At 42.4% G+C, this 27,771-nt stretch overlaps 1 protein-coding gene across 1 annotated transcript in view; it reads right to left on the bottom strand.

Annotated features, from left to right (window-relative positions):
* Positions 1-13,215: 13,215 nt before the first annotated feature.
* Positions 13,216-27,771, bottom strand: part of PRKAB2 (protein kinase, AMP-activated, beta 2 non-catalytic subunit) — an 18,421-nt gene continuing 3,865 nt past the window's right edge. The window contains exons 3-10 of the mRNA XM_014540866.1: positions 26,573-26,739; positions 25,703-25,796; positions 25,344-25,464; positions 21,926-22,059; positions 21,094-21,162; positions 19,061-19,097; positions 16,100-16,202; positions 13,216-13,398 (exon numbers count right to left, since the gene is read on the bottom strand). Coding sequence (XP_014396352.1) covers positions 13,305-13,398; positions 16,100-16,202; positions 19,061-19,097; positions 21,094-21,162; positions 21,926-22,059; positions 25,344-25,464; positions 25,703-25,796; positions 26,573-26,583 — 663 coding nt within the window. The 5' untranslated portion in view covers positions 26,584-26,739 and the 3' untranslated portion in view covers positions 13,216-13,304. The remainder of the gene's footprint in view (positions 13,399-16,099; positions 16,203-19,060; positions 19,098-21,093; positions 21,163-21,925; positions 22,060-25,343; positions 25,465-25,702; positions 25,797-26,572; positions 26,740-27,771) is intronic.

Genomic DNA, 27,771 nt, shown 5'->3' on the forward strand with positions numbered 1-27,771 from the left:
TATGAAAATTTTTAAAAAATGTACTTCCTACTTCCCTGTTTTCTTCAACAGACTTTACTAGATGTAAACTGACCTTTTCTCGATGACTCATGGTCATCATTATGAAAAAGGAGGCATCATGGTGCAGAGGGAAAGGGCTCTGTGTTAGATATAATAAGATGTGGGTTTATTCCCAGCTCTACTCACAAATCTGTGTGATCATAGAAAAGTCACTAAGCCTCTGAATATTTGTCTTCTCCTTGGCTGCCTACTTCATAGGCTTGCTGTGGAGATGAAGTGAGATAATGTGTGTGAAAGGGCTTGATAAACCATCAGGCACCATACAATGAGGCATTATAATCCTTTTTCTAGAGTGAAGTGACATACAACACAATACTGTGTCTACTCTTGAGTCCTATTGTCCTTTGCTGTTAGGTTGTTTTCTGTCTCTGCTCAAAAATGCTTCGTCTCAAGGCTTTCACCCACACCCACCTGTCCTCCAAGAGCCAAGGGCTGGGAAGCCAGGTCAACCTCAAAATACTTTGTTTAGTGTGTAACTAGTAAGAGTCTGCATGGCAGCCTAAGGATCTGGCTTTGATTCAGGAGATTCGTGTCAGCTATTTTGGGTGCTTACAGGCCTCTTTCACTTCTGGATTTGGTGCTGCATTCCACAGAATTGAGGTAGTCAGAGCGTGACCTCCAGTTAAGAGAGGTGTAACTACGGTGCTTTTATACTGCCAAATGAACTGTTTAGTTTTCCCTCTTCCTGCTTAGTTCTCTTTTATCTCTCTGTAACCAGTTTCCTATGATATCATGTATAGATTTATTCTCACCACTGACCACATACCATGACATAAGTTAAGACCAAAAGAAAAAAAAAATCTTGACTCTAACTTTTCAATAGAGATATTCCTTGCATTCCCTCCTTTAAGGACTTAGGGACCCTTCTAGAAAGGTCCTTAATTAGCATGTTGAGAGGCTTTTAGCCCCTCAGACTGACTGTGGGAGCCTAGAATACAAGATCCAGGTTTAAGGATATGGGGTGGTTTGTTTGTTTATTTGTTTGTTTGTTTACTTATTTATTATGATGATGAGAAACATATACAATTTTCCATCTTTTTTTCCATTATAGTTCGCATTCAATATTATTCTGATTAGTTTCAGGTGCACAACATAGTGGTTAGACAATCATATACTTTACAGAGTGGTCCCCCTAATATTTCAAGTACCCCCTGGCCCATACATAGCTATGACAATATTATTTTTTTCCCTCCATTGACCTCTCTCTGGCCACTCCCAGCAAAGGCCCTCACATGGGGTGGTTTATTTAAACAGTAGATAGTGATGAGGAGATGTTTAGCATTGTGCTTAAAGCCTGCTTTTAAGTTGGACCACTTGAACTTAGGTGTGTTGCATAATTTCTTTGGGTCTCAATTTCATCATCTGTAAAATCAGAGTAAACCTGATGCAGGGAGTCAATGTAATAATAAAGTACTCAGCACAGACCCTGGCACAAAGTAAGTATCCATGAAATGGAAGATGGTGATGATGCTGGTTAGAGAAACCAGTCCTTTAAGATAGTAAGACTAAGGAGTGCAGGGTCCGAATTCCTTAAGACAAAGGAGAAGACAGGAGTTGTTAGGAGATGGGAAGTAGAGGATCCTAGAAGAGGATTGGGTGTTTGGGTAGAGTGGGTTCTAGATTACAGGCTGGATTTGAATTATCCAGTGAGAACAACTCTTGGGATCTGATCAGTCTTGGCTGGGTTTAGGGTGGAGAGAGGGCAGATATCTCAGAGGCTGAGATGTTTACTACCTTCTTCAGGGAACTCAGCCATGTCTGAAACTTTAACTTTCATATAAAGCAATTCTCCTAGCCTTTTTCATCTCGGGTCTCCTTTCCCACACATCTTTGTGATGCATTAAACATGGCCACACATTCTCTGATACTCCTTCCCTGGACAGGTGGGGTCTTTTCCCCCTTCTCCTTTATTTTGGTTGGCCTTTGACTGACTTGACCAACAGAGTACAGCAGAAGTGACACTGTGTGAGTTTGGGGCCTAATCTTTAAGAAGACTTGCAGCTTCCACTTTTTTCTCTTGTAAACCCTGAACCACCATCAAAGAAGTCCAGTCCCCTTTCTAGAGAAAGCACATACAAAGACCTTGAGACCACAAGGAAAGGGAAAGGCACCCAGCTGAGTCCAGCCTTTCCACATCTCAGGCAAGATACCACCCATCTGAGAAAAGTCATCTTGGACTGTCCAGCCCAGCTGAGCCACCATCTGAATACTACTGGGTAGCTCTAGTCTATGCCATGTGGAGCAGAATAATCGCCCAGCTAAGTCTTGTCCAAGTTCCTGACCCATTAAATTCTGACATATATTCAAATGGCTCCAGCTTTAGGCTGCTAAATTTTAGGGTGGTTTATTATATAGCAATAGATAACAGAACCAAATAAGAACAAAATAAGATTTATTTGCAATATTTTTTATTTGCAATATTTTGAATGGGCACAAGGAATTTCAGGGCTCCCCATTATTTCTCCATCAAAATATTCACAGAGATAATTATTGGAAGATGGAGTACAGTCAATCACATCACTGTTAACTGATTAAAGGCCTAAAGTTCAATTGATCTAGGAAGGCACTTAACTGAAACTAATCTCACTCCTACCAGAGTAGACTCTACTAATTAAAATTATTTCATGTTTGCATAGAAACATTTAGGGAAATATTTGGGAGAGGAGGCCTTCTTTTCCCCTCCCACCAAATATTGGAAGAGGGTAAAAGGATTGAAAAGGAAGACAGCAAAAACAGTTTCCAGAACTTGAGTTTAGGGCCAGCTCTATTTTCCTTCAATCATAAGTACACAAATAAAAGCTCTGCCCAACATATCTTGGAGGAGCCAGCCATATACACAGTCTAGGATGTGTTGACATCATCCCCAACACTCAGGACCCCAAATCAGGAAAACTAAGTAATGGAGAAGTTTCTTGCTCAGGTCCTAACAAGTCAGTAGTAGAGCTGGGATTCAGGTCCTGGCTCTCCTCGGCTCTTTTCCTGGGGGATTTTTCTACTGCACCATGATGTTTCCTCTAGCCTTGTTGCGGAGGATAGAGCACATTTCAGTAATGTTTATCTTGCAGTTCTCTGGAACCCTGACTCCCAGAGGTTCAGCTTGTTTTTCTGAGTTACATTCCATCACTCTGAGATGGTGAGAAAGGGGCAGGCATGTTTCACTCTCGTTGACAAAAATGAAAACTGAGCACAGAGAAGTGGGCTTGTACAGAGCTCAGAGCTCAGAGAGAGGCATTCTGATGTTGAGAGAATTTCAAAGGGGTCAGTTGTCTGTCCTCAGGCAGTTGTATTCTAATGGGGAAATGGTATCTGCTTCTACTCAGTGGTTGGAGAAGCTACGGCTAAGCAAGGGATGGGCAACTGCCATTTCCTACTGGTCCTGGAATCAAGGAGAGGCGTAGAGAGGCACTAGTCAGCGAAGGCCTCTTGGAAGAGGTGGTAGGTACACATTGGAAAGGGGAGAGAGAGAGAGATTTAGGAACAAATATTTTGTGCAAAGTTTCCATATGCATGTTCAAGACATGATAAGAAAATTCCCAGAGATAGCACACAGCCCTGGCTGAGGAAGCAGGACAGGTGTGATTAGAAAAGTGGAGGAAGAGAAAGTTGAATTAATAATGGAGGGAGATCCTGGACTCTTAGGACTCTTATCTCTGAATCAGAGTATGAGGCACCTGGTCCCAGGGCCAAACCTCCATCTCTTTCTAGTGTCATCTGTGTTTCTAACTCCCATCTGTGTCTCCTGCCTCAGCAGTAATCTCAATAGCATCCATAATACTGCCATTTATCAAGTGTTTCCTATGTGCTGGGTGCTACATGGAGCTCTTTACATATTCTTATATGCATATACTTATATGACCCTCCTGGAAACACTATGGGAATCTGCACTTTATAGATGAGAAAACTGTGGAACTGTGACACAGAGCTGGGAGCTGGTTGAGAGAGGTCTGGCAACGGGTCCCATGAGTCCCTTGTCACTCATAAGTAGCAGAGCCAGGAAGGAGTCCAGGCTGTTGGCCCCAGTCTGTGTTTCCACCTTCATCTGCTTGGGCTCCGGGTTGTGGAAGGAATTATATGCAGGACTGGCTGCATAATTTGCTGGGCCCAGTGCAAAATGAAAATGTTCAAATATGATGAAGAATTTCAAGATGACGACAGCAAATATCTTGAAGAATTTCAAGATCCCTCTGAATGCCACTCTGTGGATTGTCTCCCTACAAAAGCTGGCCTGATTATGTGGTTACTGCAGGGACACAGGAGGGTGAGATACCCTGGGCTTGAGTCTGTGGCAGCTCCTATATGCCCTCCCTGCCCTATCATTATGCTTCTCCTCCCCTTAGGTAAATCTCTCAGCACTGTCGTTCAGAGAGAACAAAGGAGGAGGGAAGGACAATGACTTGACACATTGTCAGTGGGTGAAGCTGTCCTTTGGCTGATCTGTCCTCAAAGGACCCCTGGCTCCCAGAAACCCTCGGGAAAGCTGCCTTCAGGTGAGGTTTTTGCTGCATCCAGCCAGGGTAACATACTGTGTAGATATACAACCATAGAATAAGATAGGAAGGTGATGAATAACTTGGGAATTCTTGCCTCTTAGTGCTCTTTAAGTGTCTATTTACTGGAGGAGCTCTTTCTGTGTGTCCAGCACTCTGAAAGCTGATGAGGGGAGAAGACAGAATAAGTGAAGGGAAAGTCAAGGTTCTTGCCCTCAAGGAATTTTTGCACTCTGATTGGGGATCTAAGATTTGTAAACATTAAATAATTAGAAGACAATCCCAAATTACATATAAACACACTGTCAATTAAATATGAGCCGGTGCCAAAACATATATCACGAACGTGCTATGTGCTGTCTGGAGGAGGAGAGGCCAGGGTGGCTTGAATGAATTAGCCTGCAGAGCTTCCCAAGAGAGTTGTGTTTGAGTTGGGCCTTGAACAGTAAGTAGGAATCTGAAGAAGGGAAGAGGCAAGTCAGAGGTGATGTGGAGGGTGGATGGGAGTGTTAACAAGGTCAGAAGGGAGAACAAGCATAATGACGGTGTGAGTCTAGGAGGTGACACGACAGGCTGAGCCACAGGTGAGTGCTGGCAGACTCCGATTTCAGCCTGGCTCTTCAGGGAACTAGCTGTGTTATTTTAAACATTGCTTAACCTTTCCAATCCTCAGCTGTCTCATAATATGATAATATCTGCCATTCAGGATTAGGCTAAGGACTAAATGCAAGTCAAGTAATTGACATAGAGCCTGGCACAGAGTAGAGCTCAAAAAAAGTTAGCTATTATTACAATTATTTTGAAGATAAACTTGCATGGGTGAGTAGGATTAGATTATGAAACACTGTCTTGCATCAACTCCATTTTTTTTTTCTTTTTCAGTTGGGCTGAATTGAACAATTTACCTAACCTCCCCAAGTTTCTTCATCTAAAAATAGGGATGATAATGTCACCAACCTCCTAGGGGGGTTGCCAGGTTAAAATGACAAACTACATAAATGTAAAACGCTTAGGGCAGAGCTTGGTACCTAAGAAGAACCAATAAATGCTCGCTATTGTTATAGCTGATCCTACCCAAATCCTGCAAAGATTTTTATCATTCACTTATTGTTGTTAAGGAAACAAAGACTCAGAGCTTGAGAAAATTGCTCAAGGCCACCCAGCCAGTCACTTGTGAGCCAGAACTTCATCCTTTCAATGAAAGAAAAACAGAAACAGTCCAGACTACCTTCCTCATCCCCCAGGTGGGAATTAGCCTCTCTGATTCCAAAGCTCTCTGTACTGCTAGTCTAACACTTATTATAGTCTGATTTAGACTGCGCTGACTGCCTCTGAGGCTGGTGTCTAACCCACCTTTTGTGTACCTGTACCTGACATCAGCCAGCCCCTGGAAGGTGCTCAGGAATGCTTGTTGACTTGAAATGAGGTGACTGGGATCAGAGCCCTGGAAAAGGCAGGGCTTGATATGAGCCTGTATCTGGGGTATCAGAGGAAAGAGTGAAAGAAGACTCCGGTTTTCTAGTCTGGGTGAGTGGGAGAAGGGCTGGACTGTTGGCAAAGAACAGGAAGTGGGGAAAGTTATGGCTTGGGCTTAAGAAGAAAGTGGGGAAAGGGGAGATGCAAAGGTTAGGTTTAGATCGGTAGTATGGAGAGATGGGGCCATTTAATTAGGACTGTGTACTGTAAAAATGTACTGGCAGCTTTCCAACCCCCTCCCTGAGGACTGGCCTGTGACCAGTCCAGGTTCCTGCTCTGGAGTTGCTTCTAATGGGAGAGACCTGAGACACACCCAGAAAACCACAGTGCTCAGACCACTTATCAACATCCAGAACTGAAAAAGGTGTTTGTTCATTGTGGTGAGGATGAGGAGCCTTGGAGTGAGTGGGGTGTGGAGGGGTCAGTCTAGGAGAGCTTTTTGGAGGAGGAGGAGAAGGAGGCCTAGTTTTGGCCAAGAGGGGCCAGTAGGCTGCAAAGGAGGGGGAGAATTGGGAGCAGGGGTGGTGCTCACTGCAAGGAAGACTTGGCTTCCTGCCCCTGACTGGGATTCTGGGCATGGTCCCCTAATCCATCTGCGGGAGTGCTGAGGAAGAGCACAGCACAGCTGTTGTGAGGGGGCCCAGAAAGAGATCTCTAGGGAAACAGGACAAGAATAATCCTTCTAATGCCCAGCACCACTCCACACTCTGCTACCTTCTCTCCCTGTGGGGATTTTGCTTTCGGTGTCGTGGCCACCTCTCTGCCCCACTCCCTCTTTTCTCCATTCCCCATCTTTCTACCCCAGCAGACTGGAGGTGTGTGGGGGGGAGAGTGGGCTTTGCCAGTTGTCTTCACCCTCACCTCCACCCATCATGACCCCTTTCTTCTGGGCTGGCAGCACCCACTCTGGTCCTGACAGACAAATCTGGCATACTGCCTTATCTCTCACCCCCCACCTCTCCTTCCTCTCTTCCCCACAGCCCCCATCCCCTCCCTTGAGCTGGCAAACAATGATAAAACCCCTATACACAAGAATGCTCCATCTTGGGCTTTATCCCCTGGTTTCTCCCCAGTACCCTCTCTCATCCCCTAGTCCAGTGATGGCGAACCTTTTGAGCTCAGCGTGTCAGCATTTTGAAAAACCCTAACTTAACTCTGGTGCTGTGTCACATAGAGAAATTTTTTGATATTTGCAATCATAGTAAAACAAAGATTTATATTTTTGATATTTATTTTATATATTTAAATGCCATTTAACAAAGAAAAATCAACCAAAAAAATGAGTTGGCGTGTCACCTCTGACACGCGTGTCATAGGTTCGCCATCACTGCCCTAGTCCCTCCTCCTTGGTATGCCCTAGCCCAGCCCTCAGCCTTTTCTCCTAGGGCTGAGAGCCCTAGTACCTGGTACCCCCTCTGCCTGCAGGAGGGCACAGAGCTTCCCTGGTCTGGCTGTGAGTTCAGCTTCTGGGATTTCCCGTTTACAGCCAGCAGGAAGTCTGCCGTGGGGAGGGGAAACCGTATTCTTGGCCTGAGGCCAGATACTAAGCAAGACCAAAGTTCAGGGGAGGAGCCTGTTTCCCTGGTCAGCTGGGGACTCCCACTGACCTCTACTATTCAGGTTCATGGGTTCGGGCCTCAGAGGCCCAGAGAGCAAGGTCAGATGGAGGCAGAGGGAGAAGGAGGGCTGGAGAGCAGTGGGGTGAGAGAGACTTTATGCTCACCTGCCTGCTGGTTACCTGTCCCTTGGCTTGTCCAGCCAAGGCTGGGAGGGGGAATGTCTCAGGACGGTCTGCCCTATCCCAGTAGGGAGTGTATGCTAGGGGGGCATGGCCTGGGCACACACGTGGTTGGTAAGGGGCCTGTAGCAGCAGTACCACCCTCTCCAGCCCCCGGGGGAACCCAGGTATAGCCCTAGAGTAGAGCTGCCGTGTGGGCGGAGTCCACACAGGTCTCATCCTGAGACATCCAGGGATTCGGTGCAGGAAGGGAGGGTTCCTGGAAGCCAGCCTTGTTCTCTGGTGCCTCAGTTTCCCCTGCTCTTGAGCTGTTGCTATTGGAAGCTCATAAACTCTGTGGATGGGGCTGTGGGGAGTGGCCTCCTTTTCCAGTGGCTCTGGCCCAGAAAAGGCCTCACAGGCACTGCAGACTCCTCTCTTCTCTGAGTCTCACCTCTGCCCTTACCCAGTTTGCCCCATTGCCTGGCTCCAAATGAGCCCCTGGGGACCCCTCAGCAGCAAACACATCAGGAAAAGAGCAAGAGTCAGCCCCCAGGGAGCAGAGCAGACCACACTGGTGACTGTCACATTGCACACTGCCCATGCCAGCCCCTCAGGCCTTCCCTTCCTCATCTCCCACTCTGCTCCTCAAATTCAGGCTGGGGTCCCCTTTTCAGGGCTCTTGGGGCTGGCATGGGGTGGTGGGAAGAGAGAGAAACTGAGACACAGGGGCAAGTACGTGGGAAGGAACCACTGGGTGGGCTGAGGTCAGGGCCAGACGTGGTGGGGGCAGCATTGTGGAGCCAAGAACAGAGAGTTTTCAGGGGTCTAGGGAGTAGCTGTGCATTGGGCCAGCGCCCCCTGGTGGAAAGTGTTGCAGCTGCTACCCAGAGCCAGGTCTCCCAGCCTTGCTGCTGTGGCTACCTGGGCATTCTTCCCTGGACATTCGGAGAGAGTGGAGCGTATAGCCCTGCACAGGGCCCAGAAAAGGTCTGCTTTAGTAAGAGTTGGGTTTGGGGAAAAGAAAAAAGAAAAAAACTGTCCAGGAATCAAGTTCCATTCCAGTGCCCCTTGGAGAAGTGCTTCCAGAGGAAACACTGTTTGGGCAGCCAGGGTAAAGACCTGGATCCCTGGAGGCTCCTGCCCCAAGGCAAAATTCCTGCCAGAATGAAAAAGTATGCCTCTCCTTTCCTTTGCAGTTGTCCTCCCCCCACCGTCCTGCGTGCTCTCATGTCTTCAGAACAGGACGTGGGACTTCCTGGGATTCCCCTCCTCATTCCCGCTGCACCTCTCCCAGTCTTCCTTTTCCTTCCCGCTTCCTTCATCTCCTTTCCTACCCCCCCCCCCCCCCCCCCCCCCCCCCCCCCCACACACACACACGTCCCTGCTTCCCCGACACAGCCCGGGCTCTCAGGACACAGGAAGGGACTACGCGACCCCTCCAATGATCTTAGGGGATCTTTACGGGAGAGACAGAAGGCAGAGCATCCACAGCCAGTGCTCGAGGCCTGGGCAGTGTGGGCCTCTTGCCGGCCCAGGACCTTCCCGAATTCCGGGTGACCCCAGAGTAAAGAACATCGGCTTCCGCGCCGCTCACCGCGGAGGGGTGTCATCCCGGGAAACCGAACCGCCTGCAAGGCGCTCCTTTACGGCATCCACTGAGGAAAGGCAGCGCCCCTCGTGGCCAAGTCAGTGCGGCACACAGTGATCAGCGCAGCGCGCTGGGTGATCCTCAGGGTCCTTGAAATTAAATGTCCAACGAGCTACTGACTAAAGCCCGAAGGAAAAAAGTTGTTCCTCTCTCCTGGCTACAAGCGGGGTTTGCAAAAGCAATTGTCTAGTGTTTTAGGGTTCAGAACGTGGATAGTCCCACAAATTCGAGCCCGAGGATCATTGCCGGGCAGGAGAAAGGCTAATGAGCCATAGAAGCCCCTACCTGCCCAACCAGCCCTCTAGTTTTATACTTCCTGAAGTGCAGGGACTCGGCGGAAGCTCTCTTGCCTCCATCTGTGCACAACCCAACATCTAAGCGTCTGGACCCTAGAGAGAGGGGTCTTAGACTCATTGGGTGGGAAAGGAGAGAGGAGAACAGGTTTTGTCCCTTAGACTTAAGTATACTAGTACTGGTCAGATTCAGTGGCGGATTTTAAATAAGCCTCTGCTCTGGTTTATATCCTGTTAACAGTGGCTGCTCTTAGGGAATTTAATGTGGGGGAGAGGAACTGAATTTTCCCCTATACACTGGGGCCAACTGGAGCAGAGGAAGGAGGTTCAGGCATTGGGCTGAGTAGCATTCTCCCACAGGTGGGTTCTTTAGGGATTTATCCCCACCCTCCTACTCTCTCACTGGTTCTTAAAATCACCTTCCCCCTCCTAAGGCTTGTCTGTGCTTGTGAAATGAGGGTTTGATCACAAGGGTTAATGGTTTCCTAATGATTGGATCCCACTTCCCACACTTAAGAATGGCCAGTTAACACATACACACAGTGCAGTGCTTTGCAACCATAAATATGAGAAATACCTCTATGAACGGATATGATTCAGAATGTTTTTTATGTGAAAACTGCAAGTACAAAAGAGTGTGTACACAGTATGCTATCTTCTGTACAAGGAAAAGGAGCAATAGATATGCTTGTTTTACAGGAAGAATAGGAAAATAATGAAAACAATTTTTTTTATCTAGGGATGCATGGGAATGGAGTCTAAGATATAGAGATGGGAGGGGCTTTTTTCTAGTTTTATTTTTTACTACAGCTTTTTTACTAGTTTTTATTTTTAAACAATGTTAATGTTTTACATATTCCAAGAGATTGAAAAAGCTCTTAAAACTCAAAAGCAGAACAAATGAATTTAATTATATATGAAATGATAATAAAATCACATAGAATATAATTAAGTAAATTTTGAAGGTAGTTTTTGTCTGCATACCCATATTGGAGTCCATCTTAAAGACATCTTGAGCTTTACTTAGTAGGTTGATTGAGGGTTTTTTTGTTTGTTTTTTGTTTTTTGATTTCAGAGAGGAAGGGAGAGGGAGAGAGAAAAACATCAATGATGAGAGAGAATCACTGATCAGCTGCCTCCTACCTGACTCCCACCAGGGATTGAGCCTGCAATCCACGCATGTGCCCTTGACTAGAATTGAACTCAGGACCCTTCAGTCTGCAGGCCGATGCTCTATCCACTGAGCCAAACCGGCTAGGGCAGTAGGTTTATTGTTGGTAATGGAATTAGCATAATTGTGAAGCTGTTTTGTGTGTTTTGTAGGATAGAGCAAATTAGTAAAAAGGGTTGATATTGTCAGGAATCAAGGTTATCATCTTGGAAAAAGGGAAAAGTTGAGGAAGAACCCTATGGTGTTGGACTGGAATTGGAGATATCCGTATCACCTCATGATACCCACTGATAGGGTCTAAAAACAGTGAGCCCTGCGTGGCACAGTGGTTGAGCGTTGACCTCTGAAACAGGAGGTTAGGGTTTGATTCCCAGTCAGGGCATATGCCCGGGATGCGGGCTTGATCCTCAGTGTGGGGCGTGCAGGAGGTAGCCAATCAATGATTCTCTCTCATCATTGATGTTTCTATCTCTCTCTCCCTCTCCCTTCTCTGAAATCAATAAAAATATATTTAAAAAAATTTAAAAACAGCATATTTAGTGCTTGGTTTCTGAATACCATTTCCCATGGAAAAATTATGATTCATTGTAGAAATGCCTGCTTTGGGACTGGGGGACTAAAAATACAAGGTGAGCCTAGAATATCTTATTGTGCCTAAAGATTAGTTAGGACATGTCAAAAGGTCACAGAAGCCAGTTTGAAGAGGTTGCCTGGTCAAATTAGAGACCACTGGAACACCAAAAAGAATTCTGGTGCCATTTGTTGTTTCCGTGACCAGGGTACATGAAGTGTAGACCATTCTGCCACAGGCTGAGTCACATGACATCCACCACTCTCTACCTAAAGCCTGCAGGCATAACTTGATCTGCTGTTAAAGGTTTGAGGTTAACTGTTTCGGTCTGTTTCCTTCACAGGTCTTCATTACCTGTCCTACTGTATGTCTCCACTTCTTTCAACTCACCCTATTCTCACCCTCTAGTTACTCCCACAGTGTCCTTCTCCTCTCCTCCTTAACAAAATTTAATTCAGTTAAATCTTTAGAGCAGCAAATATAAAGGAGACTGGCTGTGTTGCTTCTGGAAAAGTCCAGAGGCCAGATATGAAAAACATAGTGAAACAAAGAGAGAGAAAATAAAAATTAGCCCTAGCTGGTTTGGCTCAGTGGATAGAGCATCAGACTGTGGACTAAAGGGTCCCAGGCTTGATCCCCAGTAGGGGGCATGTACGAGGCAGTCGGTCAGTGATTCATCATCACTGATGTTTCTGTCTCTCCCTCACCCTTCCTCTCTGAATCAGTAAAAACATATTTAAAAAAAATAAGACAAAAGAAAAAGAAAACAAAAATTACCCTGGTATAATTATGGCCCTGAACAAAGCCATCTGAGGAGTGATTTGCTGTCAGAATGAAGTATATAATCTGTTTTCATGTATAATGAAGTATATGTCTGGCAGAGAAAGGATAGTGGTTCTTATCCCCGGATGTATATTAGAATAATCTGGGGATTTTAAATATAGATGCCTGAACCCCATACCAGAGATTTTCATTTAATTGAGGTAAAGGTAGTTGACTGGGCATCAATATTTTTCTGGAATCTGCATAGGTTATATGCATGTGTACCAAGGGTGAAAAAATTAGTCTAGGACTTGAGCTAATCCACCCCAGGATGGCTAAGTGTACAGTTTACAGAAAGTGCTGAAAATTAAATCATAGGGTTTGCACTTCTCTAGCTAACGTAGGCATACCCTGGAACAAAAAGAAAAGAAAAAGTGGCAGATGTAAAGATGACATCACTTGTGTTCTACCCTATAAATTCTCTCATTTAAATGTGCCTGTGTGGCAATTTACATTCTTTAGGTCCTGAGACTACCAAGGCAGATAGATCTCTTTTTTAAAATGTATTTTAAAAATACACTTTTTACTGATTTCAGAGAGGAAGGGAGATGGAGATAGGAACATCAATGATGAGAGAAAATCATCAATTGGCTGCCTCTTGCACATCCACTACTGGGGATCAAGCCCAAAACCCCCAGCGTGTGCCCTGACCAGGAATCAAAACCTGACCTCCTAGTTCATGGGTCGACACTCAACTACTGAGCCACATGGGCCAGGCTTAAGATTTTTAAAAATTGAATTTTAGAGAGAGGGAGAGGGAGAAACACTGATATGAGAAACAGCAATCAACTATTTTCTGCACACCCCTATCAGGGATCGAGCCCACAACTCAGGCATGTGCCCTGACTGGGAATAGAACCAGCAATCTTTCAGTACTGGTTCGGGTGATGCCCAAGCGACTGAACCACATCGTCCAGGGCAGCAGACAGATCTTGATAATATAATCAGTAATCAATGAAGAATTCAATATTGCTGCGTAATACTTTTATTCAACAGTTTTATGGAGAAAAACAATTTCTGTATGTGCAACATCACAATTTTCAGACACATCAGAGTTCAGTGACAAAATCCATTTGGAGAAAAGTTTTCAAACCCATTCTTGTGTGTTAATCCTCTATGAAATATTGAAAAGCAGCTCTGCACCTCAGCACTAAAGGTTACAAAAGCACCATTTAAGGGACTCACATGTTTAATTCTTTTCAAATTATAGTATTATTTCCCCTTTATGACAGAACTTCACTAATCCAAAATGCTTCAGTATAACAATAACCAACATCCTCCAATTTACCAATATTCAAACAAGTCTTACATAGGGGGCTCAGTATGGAATTAGAATTAATAACATCAGTGAGCTTGGCTGTTCTAAAACCTGAACCTGGTTAAGGTTAGTGCTCTGTAGACGGAAACAGAAAAGTAAGATGATCAATACATAATACAATGGTAGGTATCCCTTGACCATTTAACCTGACTACAAAATCCAGTGTTTAGTATATTTCATACCAATCTTACTGCAAAAGTACTGTACTACACACAATCCATTTCCAATTAATGTTAAAACCAATAAAAATTTCAATTTTTAACAAAACTTACTCACTTCAAAGCTCAATTGAGAAAAGCAAACCAAGACAAAGCCCAAATATGAATCCTAGAGAGATTCCATTACTAAGAATTGGAGTTCATAAGTAGCAGATTTGAGTTTTTTCTTTTCTTCTTTCTTTTTGCTTATAATTTAAATTTAAAAATAGATAAATTCTTTTACTCCAAAAGTTTGGGTTCATTGCAGAAATCACAGCCCTTCAAGCTCCAATTGAGAATGGCGCTTAAGAACAGACAAATACCTAGGTCCAGACTTTTAAAAGACAGACCTTAACCCCGTCCCCTCCCAGGTTCACCATCCCATTGGTAACTGGAATCAGCAGTCCCTGGTAGAAGACAGCAAGAACTTGGCTTTAAGGATGAGTCAGAACAATGTAGGAACAAACTGTATCTGCGAGTAAGCCCATGCCCCAAATCACTAGAACATGAGGATTTAGAAATCCTTTGAGAACAGAATGTATTTCAGACACACACAAACAGAGACTATTGCATATCATTTTTAGTTGAGGTCAAAATTTTAAAAGCCCTGTTTCCCCAGTTAAAAGCAGGAAATTCTATCATTAGTATGTCACCTTCATTTATAGCCCACATTAATATAAGCCCAGTTTGGAGGTAACACTTCTTTCAAAATTTAACTTCATTTTAGCAGCAAACATGGAGTACCAATACTTTTCAAAGGTTTTATCTCAGATTCAGTAGGTCTACAAGAGACTAGAAATAATTGGAGGGGAGTAAGTGGGCCAGGGTTTGTAGGATTCTCTCAGGAACTTCTCTTAGATTCTTCTTTTATAGGATTTCTTTACCATGTAAGCATTGTTTAAAAAAGCCAAACTATTAAGGCCAAGTGTGCCCTTCACGGGTGTTGCTTATAGTGGTTGAATCCCATTCAACTCTAAGCATGACTTGAACATTCTCCATACCAGCAAGATGCCTAACATTTATTTTAGGTAATGTTTGACTTGAGACCCTGATAAAGTCTACCTGACAAATGAAGTTGCATCAGAATATAGAAAAAAGGATAGAGAACAGGAACAAGAGGTGAAGGAATGATGTTTTTTATAGTAAATTCTATACAGTGAAATCCAAGGACACCAATATGTTGTGTCTGATTTAATTTTTTTAAAAAGGATAGTTCTCAGTTATTCAGGTCTTTATTTTTCTAGTATTACTCCTCAACTCAGTCATTCTTTTTTTTCCCATAATCCCAAAACCATGATGTAGTTCTTTAAGGGTTAATCCTCCTGAGAGCTATTTTCTTTTTCTTCTAACTCTTGTGAAACTGCTATAGTCCCTCCCAAAAGAGCTAAAAATATTTTTTCTTGCTTTTATTCATTTCTCAAATCTGCTAAACTCTATTCTGCAGAAAGTAAACTATTCCTTTAAACAATACAAAAGAATGAGTGGCTATACTTGGGGCTACCTTCCTCCCTCCCTATCTACTTTCTAAAACAGTTTCTTGGGGACAGAGTGTGACACGGCTTCTCAGGGCCATGGGACGTATTAGCAGTATAAAAAGGAACAATACTGAAGGAGTCATCATCCAGTTCCTCTCACCCACACCTTCCATACCAGCTGTTAGGCTCCCATGTCACATCTGGCTGAGAGATTACCTCAGAATTTGGGAAACTGACGCCCTCGGCATCTTTCCTGATTAGAAAGATGTGAAGGTCATCAGCACCAAAACCTACTGTCACTGAAGCCAGACCCAATTCAACAAAGCCTTTGGCCAGAAAGAAATTGAAGGGATCTCTTTTCCTGCCCCCTCGACTGACATACCTGAACAAAAATCTTCATACATGAACATATAGGCAATTACATTTCAATACTGTTGACCAGAAATATGAGTGCAACAAAATCCTTTATTAACCACCAAGATTTTGAATCCCCCTTAGTGGCCCACTTATTTAATGGGTATTAGAAAAAAACAAAATTCTAGATTAACTGAAGATGACATAGATCCTAAGAGTTGGTTAAAATAGGATTTGGCCTGGATTTTTTTAAATGGCACACTATTCAAAAAGTGGTTGGGAGTATAAAAGTTCTCCACAAACGCCTTTTGCTGCAGAAGGTGGCCTTAAGTGGCTAAAGCAGTATTTATTCTCAGCAATTAACCACCAAAGTACTTAGCAATCTGCATTCCCAGCAAAACACCACCACCATACCCTACTGCCTCATACGGGGATCTAAGAGGTCTACATACCCAAAGATAACTGCCTTCAGCTTTGTATGGGAAAGCAGGAGGTAACTAAACTGACCTGTGGATGCCCTCAGTGTGGCTGGGCTCATCTGAGCAGTCAAGGAGTCTCTCAAGCATCAAGTTTGGACTCCTTCGGTGTTGAATGTTTGACGTGCATTTACCTGTAATGGAAGAGCCACAGATACCTGGAAAATATGCTTTATCTTTGAACCCCAAGAATAGATTGAATGCTACTTTTCATTCCACAAATGGAAATCACTGACCCCACCTCATTATCAAATATGTTTTTTGAAAAGAGGCAGAACAAAATGATGGTTGAGAACACCAAGGGTACTTTCTTGCTTTTTGGCCTAACAAATCTTAAGTTGAGGTTACCTTTTAGGTGCATCAAATGAGCCTGAATAAATCTGTACCTAGAGCAGTATTTAGTGTAATGATGTGCACAGGGTTAGCTATATTACTTACTGTAAGATTAAGAACTAGACTAGGGAAGAAAATCTTGGGAACCATTTATCAAGAATTCTATGAAGTCTCATAAGACCAATGAAAAGGCATTTTTAATTAAAGAAAAATGTAGGCACATAAAAATCTTTCAAGGATGAAAGACATGAAAGTTTTCCCTGGCTCACTCACACCTTCAAGGTTGTCTGCTCTGAGAAAGAGAACATGGAGCAGGGCCAGGCCAGGTAGGAAAACCTATAGGGATGTGCCAATATGGCCCAAGCTGTGGCATCAAACTAAAACAAGAAAGTAGACCTTCTGCATTCCTGCCTTTATTTTTCTTGTTAATCCTCACCCAATGATATTTTTTTCCATTGATTTTTATAGAGTGGAAGGGAAGGGGAGAGAAAAATCGATGTGAGAGAGACACATCGATGGGTTGCCTTCCACATGCACCTCAACCGGGGCCAGGGATTGAACGTGCAACCCAGGTATGTGCCCTTGACTGGAAATAAAACCCACGACCCTTCGGTGTGTAGGACAATGCTCTAACCACTGAGAACACTGGCCAGGGCTTCCTGCCTTTCTTATAATGCTGAGCCATTTTCCTTAGTAGAAGTTAGAGCAAGTGGTAACAAAGTGGCCTAGGCCTGTGCTGGGCTAAAAAGGACTTTCTGGCAGCCCTAGTCTCTGAGGAGGGTCAGATATCACACAGACTTTGAAAGGAGTCATTTACCCAGTGAGTTTTTGTGTTTGGGGAGGGTCATGTATAGGATCTGAAAGAGGTTATCAAAGCAAGAATGTAAAATGAGAGGAAAAAAGGATTTTTGTGGGGCATCTGGTATTATATAAAAAACCCAGAGTGTATCCTCAGGTGAGGATAAAAAAAAGACCACCACAAAACCAACCAACCAACCAGCAACACAGATTGTGCCATATACTCTGGGAATACAGAAAACCCATGCAAGAAAAGCTGCCCCTGAAAGGAGGGGCAGCTGTAAGTAGGGCCCGAGTAGGGCACAAGTCCATCCCTTGGAGAGCCAAGGTAGCAGTGATAGACTCTCCACCCATCAAGGATACTGAGTTTGCTCTTCATTTTAGTAAAAAAAGCTTCCTATAATGAAGGCTCTTCCTGCAGCATCCCCAAACAGCTCTTGGTGCATCCCTAGAGGCAGAGAGAATACATCTAGCTAGGAGGCGTCCACTAACCTTCCTCTCATATGTATACATGTATGAATTTTTTTCTTAAAATGAACGCCATGAATTCATAAACCCCTCATCTTCAATCAAATGCAAAAGCAGAGCATCCTACTCAGAGGCTCTGAAACACACATATCAGCCTCAAAGCAAATCAGCCTGCCAGTCTCAGGTAAGACTAGTCTAGTCCAGAAAGGCAAGGAAACTGCTTCTGAAGCCTGGGAGGCCGAAAGGGATCCCTTCAGATGGGCTTGTACAGCAGAGTAGTGACATACTTCTTCTTGTAGCGATGGGTTGCACTAAGGACCATCACACTGTCCTGCAAGGAAAAGAAACATACGCAGCTATTTCATCAGTTCAAGTGGCACACAGTTGCTCACTTTTAAGAGACATAGTTTGATATTATAAAAGGAGTTTGGTTTTAGAGTCAAATCAACTTAAATCTGATCCTGAATCCTACTGTTACTCTGTGACCTTGAATAATCTACTTCATGTCTGTAAGTCTTTTTTCTCATCATTAAAAGGATAATACCTACCATTAAGGTGGCTCTGAGGTTTACATCAGAATATCTGGCATAGTACCTGACACATAAGAGGTGCTGGTGTTGAAGAAATATTAGTCTCCTATTTCACTCCTTCCCCATTTTAAATTTGAATATTGGGTTTAAATCTAGCAGAGAAAAAAGAAAGAAACACCCTGGCAATCCATTTATGGAAGGAATCTTAAATGCCATGAGAAGAAAGGGCAGTGATCTTTTTAGAAAACCATTTTCAAGCCCTGAAGCCGGTCTAATTTCCATTTAAAAAGTCTTCTTTGATCAAGAGGGGACTCAGGAATCCCCTTCTATCCTTAAATAAAGTAGACCCCAAAATCCTCCTAGGAAAGACACTCAATCCAATTGATTAATTCCAAACAGCCTAAACAATCTGGGTCAAGGCCAAGGTGAATCACAATACTCAAGACCAGTGTGAAAAGTAAAAGGTACAATTTCCCAGGCTGTGAACCACGAGAGAAGAGCGCAGGCCTGTGGACATCCATTGATAGTTAAGGAGCAGTAACAGGAGGCAAAAGTTCAGTCAGATCCCAAAGAACCCAAGCAGATCCAATTGAGAACCCAGTGCATCTTCCTATTTTCCCCTATACTGTTTGTCCGAAATCAATGCTTCCCAGATTAACATTTTGTGACCAGAGAATGCTGATCCCAGCCTAAACATGACATAAGCAAGGCAGGTAAAAAGTTCAACTCCAAGAAGGGTTTGGTAGAAATGAGGAGCAGGCGAGAGAAAGACCTATTGGGAAAGACCTGGCATAGTAATATCTAGGAAAGAATATGGAATGAGGATAGGAGGACTGGACTTCAGTCCTTTCTCTGGTACTTACTGGCAATATGACCTTCTCTGAGCCTTAGTTTCTTTATCTATAAAACAGGGGTTAAAAATAATACTTACCACACAAGGTTATTATAAAAAATAAATTCCGTTATATTTTTAAAAGTACCCGCTAAAGAAGTCATCTGTTAAAGAAGCTGTATCAGTGATTTCCCTTATCTGATGCACATCTAAGAAATATAAGCAGCTTAAAAAGATGATTAGGGCCCATCCTAGATGCACTTATTCAAAATCCCTGGGATATAGCCTCTGAATCTGTATTTTTACAAACTCCCCAGGTGATGATCATCTGGTAACTGTAGAGCAAAACTTTATTCCAATAGCCAAACCACAAAGACATGACTAGACTGAATGACTATTTCCAACCTAGACTCTAAAACAGCGGAGAAATTAAGAAGAACTATAAGAATTGGAGGGGACATTGCAAATCTGGTCACATTTCTCCCAATATAGGAGATGCAACCACTTGGGTATCTATGAATGAGGCACCTGAAAGCAGCTGTGTCCACCTTTAAAAAGTGAGGGCTTTGATATCACATTTAGGTATTCTTTGAATTGAAGCTAAACTTGCTTTTTGTGCAAGTGGAATTTTAGTGCTATGTACTCAAACTTAGTTAAGTAGGTAATACAGTGGTTATAGCTACCCACAGGGTAAGCTAAGAACACATATGTCTGTATCTATGAGTTTCAGTTTTATATCCCACACATAAGAATTATATGGTTCTTAGCTTTTTCTGACTGATTTATTTTGCTTAGCAAAATATTCTCAAGGTCCATCCATGTTATCACAAATGGCAATATTTCACCTTTTCTTATGGCTCAGTAGTATTCCATTGTGTGTGTGTGTGTGTGTGTGTATCTCACATCCTTTATCCAATAATCCATCAAAGAACACTTTGGTTGTTTCCATGTCTTGGCCTCTATGTATAATGCTGCAATGAACATAGGTGTATATATAGATCTTTGCAAATGAATGTTTTCAAATTTTGCAGGTAGAGACTCAGAAGGATTGCTGGGTCATATGGTAACTCTATTCTTAATTTTTTGAGGAGCCACCGTACTGTTTTCTATAGTGGCTGTACCAGTTTACATTCCCACCAGCAGTGAAGGAGGGTTCCTTTTTCCCCCACAACCTCTCCAATATTTGTCTTGTTGATAATAGCCATTCTAACAGGTATGAGGTGGTATTTCATTGTAGTTTTGATTTGCATTTCCCTAATAGCTAGTGAAGTTGAACATCTTTTCATATATCTGTTGGCCATTCGAATGTTTTCTTTCAAGTGTCTGTCCAGGTCCTCTGCCCATTGTTAATTGGATTATTTGTTTGTTTGGTGTTGAGTTGCGTGAGTTCTTTAAGTATTTCGGATATTAACCCCTTATTGGAGCTGTTGTTTGCAAAAATCATCTACTCCATTGATTGCCTTTTAGTTTTGGTGGTTTCTCTTGCTGTGCAAAGTTTTTTGAAACTAAGATTTTAAAAAAACCCCAAAAAACAAAACACACACAAAAACCACCCACTAGTTTAAAAAAGTTCTCTCTCTCTCTCTCTCTCTCTCTCCCCCCCAATTTTTTTTGGGGGGGAGGCAACCAAAATTTTTGGTGGCCTAAAAAAATAAGTAAATAAGTTATTTCTTTATATGCCTGGCCAGTGTTGCTCAGTGGTTGAGTGTTGACCCAGGAACCAAGAGGTCACCCGTTCCATTCCTGATCAGGACACATGTCTGGGTTGCAGGCTCAATCCCCAGTATGGGGCATGCAGGAGGCAGCCAATGGATGACGTTTCTCTCTCACTGATATTTCTATCTCTCTGTCCCTCTCCCTTCCTCTCTCTCTAAAAAATCGATAAAAACTTATTTTTTCGGGAAAAAAATAAGTTTCTTATAATTTGACCATTACTGCCAGCCTCAGCTTCAGTGAAGTAGCAGAGCAAGTAATCACTGGAAAACATATGTTACCCTTATGTGTGGGATATAAAAGTGAAATCCATTTTGGGGAGCTCTGTGAAGAGCCAGCCCCACCACTTACCTTTATGGACAATGCATAGAGATGGTTCAGCATAACATGATTTGGTTCAGGGAGCAAGGCTGGATCACACTAAGAGAAAAAAAAAAAATCACTAAGTGGGGTTAAATGCACAGTCTTAAACCAGGCAGTTTATTCTTCCTCCAAGCCCTTTGGGATTGTTGAGAAACTCTAAACTAGTATATATTGTTCCTTTTACATACTGCACTCATCCTTGTATATATCAATAATACAGTCTCATTACAGGAAATCAGGAAAATTCTGAGTCCAGGACAGAAATGCTAAGCCTCAGCATCAATTCATCTTCCTTAATAGAGCTAAGACAAAAACGTTGCCCACAACACACATAGAAGATACAGGCTTAAGAGGCAACAGTAATCTTAATGGGAATCATGTGAATTGACTAGAGATGTAAATTATATGAAAACCACACACAAAAAAGACCACTTTACACTTCTTTTCTATATCCTCAAATGATAAATGTGCCCAAAACAAATGATATAAGTTCCCAAAACTGGTTCTAGTAATCCATAGCTCTGGGCCTGAATTACTTGAAGCAGAGACAACTATGAATTCTGATATCAGTACCTGGCAAAGTCACAACTCAGCCCTAGAAAAAAGAAACTAATGATATATGTATCTATATATGATATCTATATATAACTATATGTATGTTAATATGAAAAGATTAGATTTCTTCTTTTTTCCATATATGTGATGTTTTCTCTTCACACACCTTTGTAATAATCCCAACCTCTAGGATTAGTAAACTTTACCTCAAATGGTCCCAGTGACCTACCTCAAGATGCCCCAGCAGTACTCTCAGGATACTCACAGAAATATTAGTGTCCTTGTTAAGAATAACTTGGAGAAGGTGAGGAGGCAAGATGGGCGGGGATTTGAATCTCTCCTCAGATCGAAACACATACATTTCTTGACTATAAGGGCCCGGGGGTGAGCTGGAAAGGTCTGGAAGACATTTATCCAAATATAAGGGAAAGTTAAGAGAACTAGTAAAAATGCATGAAAAAAAATCATCATGGCATCTAATAATAAATACATAGAAGTCATGAATCATAAACTTGTGACGTGTTGGGTCTACAACTGTAAAGCAGACAAGAAAAAGTCTTGAGTTATCCTGAACATAAACTAGGAAGTTCCTCAACCTGGCAACATGATATGGAGGATAAAGGAGGAGATGAGGGGTAAAAGAGGTAGGTTTTGGGAAGAAGTACTCCATTTATCTGTTTCCTCATTCATACAATATGGACAGTTTCCTCATTCATAAAGTAAAAAGAATCTCTACCCTATTTCACAATGTTTTTAAAGGACTCAAATAAGAAAACAAATGTGACAATGCCTTGTAACTGTAAAACAGTATAAAAAGATTAGATTTCTTCTTTTTTTTCCACCCAAAAAACAGACAAGGTTATATATACACTCTAAGATTACTTATACTACCATGATTGCAACAATGAGGACAAAATTACTAATAATATAGTAGTCATTAGGGAAATGCAAATAAAAACCACAATAAAATACCACTTAACATGCATTTAGATGACTATGATAAAAAAGACTGACAAGAACAATAATTGTTGGCAAGTATGTGGAGAAATTGGAACCTTTGTACTATTCCCATTGCTGGAGGGTATGTAAAGTGGTGCAGCTGCTTTGAACAGTTTGGCAGTTTCTTCAAAAGTTAAACATAAAGTTACCATATGACCCAGAAATTATATTCCTGGGTATATACCCAAGAGAAATGAAAACATATGTCTACACAAAAACTTGAACACAAATGTTCAAAACAGCATTATTTATAATGGACTAAAAGCAGTAACAAATCCAAATGTCCATCAGCTAATGAATGGATAAACAAAATAGTATATTCATACAGTAGAATTTTATTCGGCTATAAAAGGAATAAAATACTGATACATATTACAACATGGATGACCATATTAAGTGAAAGAAGCCAAACACAAAAGACCACATACTGTATAATCCCATTTACATGAAATATCTCAAACAGGCAAATCCATAGACACAAAGTGGATTTGTGGTTGCTAGGGACTGCTGATAGTTATGGGATTTCTTTCTGGGGTGATAAAATACTCTACAATTAGACAGTGGTGATGGTTACACAACTCTGTGAATATACAGAAATTACTGAATTGTACACTTTAAAGGGTAAGTTTTATGAATGTGAAAAAAAATGAATAATGGTCCTGGCCGGTTTGGCTCAGTGGATAGAGTATCCGCCTGGGGACTGAAGGGTCCCAGGTGGATTTCGGTCAAGGACGCATACTTCGGTTGCGGGCTTCGGTGCCGGTCGGGGTGTGTGTGGTAGGCGGCCACTCAATGTGTCTCTCTCACATCAATGTTTCTCTCTCTGATCTCCCTCTCCCTTCCACTTTCTCTAAAAATCAATGGAAAAATATTCTCGGGTGAGGATTAACAACAACAAAAAAAGTATAAACCAGAATAGAAGAAAATATATAAAAATAAAGAGAACTATAACTGTTTGCTTAACAAATTTTAATATGTTTATAGTTTCTAGTGAAAAAATAACCAGTATAAGAACTCATATTTCAGTTGAATATATGAGAGGCAAAAGAGTAGCAATAATATTGTTATATTAAGAAACATCTTAAAACTATGTAGAACTTGAAATTTTTCAAAATACTCTGTTATTTTGTCATGTGGTCCACAAAACACCCCATGGAAGTACTTAGAAAGTTTTTATTTCTCTTTCATTCAAAATTTAAAAAAAAAAATTGGTTAAGTGATTTGCCCAAAGGTACATACTTAGCAAGATGTTCACTGAGTGCAGATTCCTAATAAAATGTATTTTAAACTTTACCTTAGTGGATCAGGAAATTGGGTAAAAGAGAGAAGAAAGAAATATCAAAAGTATGCTAGTCCTCTCTCTATATAATTATGACTATATGTCTAGTATTTATTGGCTGCTTTGTCAGAATAATGAAATACAAAAATTTAGTCACAAGTGGCCTCATGATTTAATTCAGTATTTTTAAACCCTTTTTATTCACTGCCACACTTTGTGCCCTGAGATTCTAATATACCCCATTTCAGGTACTGTGTCTCCTCAATTGAGAATCATTGAGAATCTAAGCCTCCAATTTTATTCATAAGGAACCGAGAACCAAAAAGGTTGAAGGACTTGTCCATGATGGCAAAGCTAGTCAGTAGCAGAGGCAGGCTTTGCGCCCACAAGGGAGAAGTACGATCACTAGAAACACATTGCACACAGTTCTGTAGACAGTCATAGCCTTTACTGTAAAGTAACAAAATGGTAACTGTGAGTGTGGTTAGCAAATCACCCATCTGGTGCTGCAGCAAATGCACATAGAGATGAAGGCCTTCCTTGGAAAAAATGATATTGGGAGAAACAAAAGGATACAGGCCTTTTACTCTTCCAAGGCATTAAAAAAAAAGAAAGAAAGAAAGAAACACAAAACTTCAGTTAACATACACACACAAGAATTGTGGGGTTTTGAAACTCCTCTTTCCCCAAAGACTGCCATTCCTGTAGGGTCCTTGATAACACTGGAGGCAAACCAGACAACATCTAGCCCCCAAGCAGTGGGGGGCGAGGGGTGGGGATACCACCAAAGGTCAATGAAAAGCTTGAAATATTGTTAGAAATAGATTTTTCAACTATAGGCCATAGCCCATTATTTGCCAAAAAGGAAAGGATAAAATAGAAAATAGAATGCATTATATGTAATAAAGGCAACACTGTTCTGCAAGACTTGTGTTATAGGTGTGTGTGTGTGTGTGTGTGTGTGTGTGTGTGTGTGTGTGTGTGTGTTGGGTTATAATGTAAAACAAAAGTTTTACTGCAGATCCTGGTTAAAGTTTGAAATCAAATACTCTAAACTGAGATTTTTTTGTCTCAGAGCATGGGACCAAAATGCTTACAGAATTACACAGGGTGGGGCAAAAAGTAGGGTTACAGTTGTTTGTATGGAAAATAATAAAAATGATAAATAATAATACAAGCATAAACTCTGTTTTGCATACCCACAACTATAAACCTACCTTTGCCTCACCCTGTATATAAATCAGAAGATTCCTGAAGAGAAAATGAAAATAAAACACACAAATAATCTCAAATAAACGCAACAAAAATTCTTTACAAAAAAAAATAATAAAAATAAAAACCACTTTTGGGAAGAAACATGCATTATAAGAAAAACATCAAGAAAGAGCAAATACTACAAAATTACCTCGACAAGATGTCTCCGAGCTTTCCATTGAATCTAGTTTTAAAGCATCAAACACCTCAAAATCAGACTTTTTGACATGGATCAAATTGTTAATCGTGCCAAGCTGACTGGTAACCACAGGCTGAAACAGTGAATGGGAAAAATTTATGAGTCCCTGTTTCAAATCCATCTCTTCCATTCAACTCTCCTCTTTTTAAAAATGATCATACTCGCCACCTCCATCTTTTATCAGGAGATAAATCCTCCAGTGCAGGAGAGCTGCTGCCCAGCAACCTGACAGCAGTGAAGTTGGACACCCAGGGGAATAATAGCTAGGAGGAGACTAAGTCAGTGCTTACCCTTGGAGGTCAAGGCCTTACCTCTGATGGATCATGAACCCACTGTCCATCCACAAAGAACTTGTACTGATGCTCTCCCTCAGGGAGGTCCAGGATGGCCACAAAGTCATTATGGCTACAGAAGAAAACAGAGAGTTAAGCAGGCCACGTTCTTATCAGAAGACGGAAAGTAAATGTAAAAACCATGAGGCAATCAAAATATCATACCAATTATCCTCTACACTGCTAAGTGATTGTAGCCTCTGAGGTAATTTATAAACCCAGTTTCCTTTCCTATATCATGTTCAGCATGTATTTGCCAACCCCTCCCAATAACTTTAGTTCTTAACTAATGTCTGGAAAAGAATAATAAAAAAAAATGTTAATCTCCCCAAATGGTTCACCTTAGTACAAGTATTTTGCTTCAGCAAACAGACCCCTCACAAGTGTAAATAAGATAGCAGGTAGGTTCAGGATACCGAAGTGGCTTAAGGTACCCTTTCCATATTTTGGTGAGCATCTTCTGGAAAATTACGTACTGATAGGTAGGCCGTTCTCATAACCAGTTAAATAATTCATTATTGCCCTGGAGGCAACAAATAACATTAGAACTTCACCGTATGTTTTGTTTTAGTGCAGAAGTCAGAGCAACTAGACTCAGCTAGTTATAAAACACTTCCTACAAGCATAGAAAGGACTTGAATTAATACGGTCCTAAAGAATGTGCCCACAAAACTATAAATCCCTCCGAGTAGTAAAACACCTCTGACTCACTATGAAATTAAAATTAAAAAGTCGCAGATATAGTCACTGGTCACAGAAAATGCTCAAGAGTCCCTAGCAGGTGGAGAGTAGTCCCACCAGGTCTCTACTCCTGGACTCTGTAGACTCAATCAAGACACTTGTCTTCACCTCTTAATCATTGGAATCTTGGTGCTCCAATTGTTGAAGGACCCGGAGATGAAGACCTCCTTGCCTCCTTCAGACCAGCGGATAACAGTGGGTCGGGCCTGCTGTGTGGGCTTTACGGAGTCCTCCAAATCCTGCTGCCACGATACAAACTCTTTGTCCCCAGGGAGCTGTAAGAAGGATTAGGTCATCCCTAAATTGTGACCCAGGAATTCTTAAAAGGTCACTCTCCTCCCTAGGGCAGAGAGCGGTCCTAGGTTTCTGCTAAGGATCAATCAATAAGCCCTGAAATTAGCAAGTTTGGTTTTGAACATACTATATAGACCAATGGTTGGCAAACTGCGGCTCGCGAACCACATGCGGCTCTTTGGCCCCTTGAGTGTGGCTCATCCACAAAATACCGTGTGATTGAAACTTCGTGGCCCATGAGCAGAAGTCAGTATTTTGTGGAAGAGCTGGTTTTTTGTGGAAGAGCCACACTCAAGGGGCCAAAGAGCCGCATGTGGCTCGCGAGCCGCAGTTTGCCAAGCACGGCTATAGACTAATAACTCATCTAGGACCAATATGGTCAAATAAATGGCTTATGCTCAGGGGCTGCCCAAATCACATCCTAACTTCCAAGTCTGTTTCCTGTTACCACATTAACTCACAGGCAGGCAACTATGATATGCTTCTGAGTGCCTCTTAAGAGAAAAAATGTGAAAATGAAGTATCTCTACATATAAAAGCCTAAGTGACCTAACGACTGGTTGACCGGTCGCTATGATGGCACTGACCACTAGGGGTCAGATGCTCAATGCAGGAGCTGCCCCCTGGTGGTCAGTGCACTCCCACAGCCAACCTCCCACGGCTGGCCAACCTCCCGTGGTCCTTCCCCTGGGCCAGCAGGCCAACCTCTCGCGGTCCCTCCCCCCGGCCAGCCACCCCAATAGCCGGCCAGGGCAAGGGACCCCACCCCTGCATGGATTCGTGCACCAGGCCTCTAGTCCCATATAATAAAAGCCTAATATGCAAATCAACCAAACAGCGGAACGACCAGAGGAATGACTGGTCGCTATGTCGTGCACTGACCACTAGGGGCAGACACTCAACGTAGGAGCTGCCCCCAGCCCGGAGGCCCCAGGCAAGCCAAGGCGGGTGCCAGAGGGGGCCCCCTAATCACCACGCCTGTTGCCCCACAGAGGGAGGCAACTGGTGGGGGT

This window comes from Myotis brandtii, unplaced genomic scaffold (assembly GCF_000412655.1).
Source record: "Myotis brandtii unplaced genomic scaffold, ASM41265v1 scaffold250, whole genome shotgun sequence".
Classification (NCBI taxonomy): domain Eukaryota; kingdom Metazoa; phylum Chordata; class Mammalia; order Chiroptera; family Vespertilionidae; genus Myotis; species Myotis brandtii.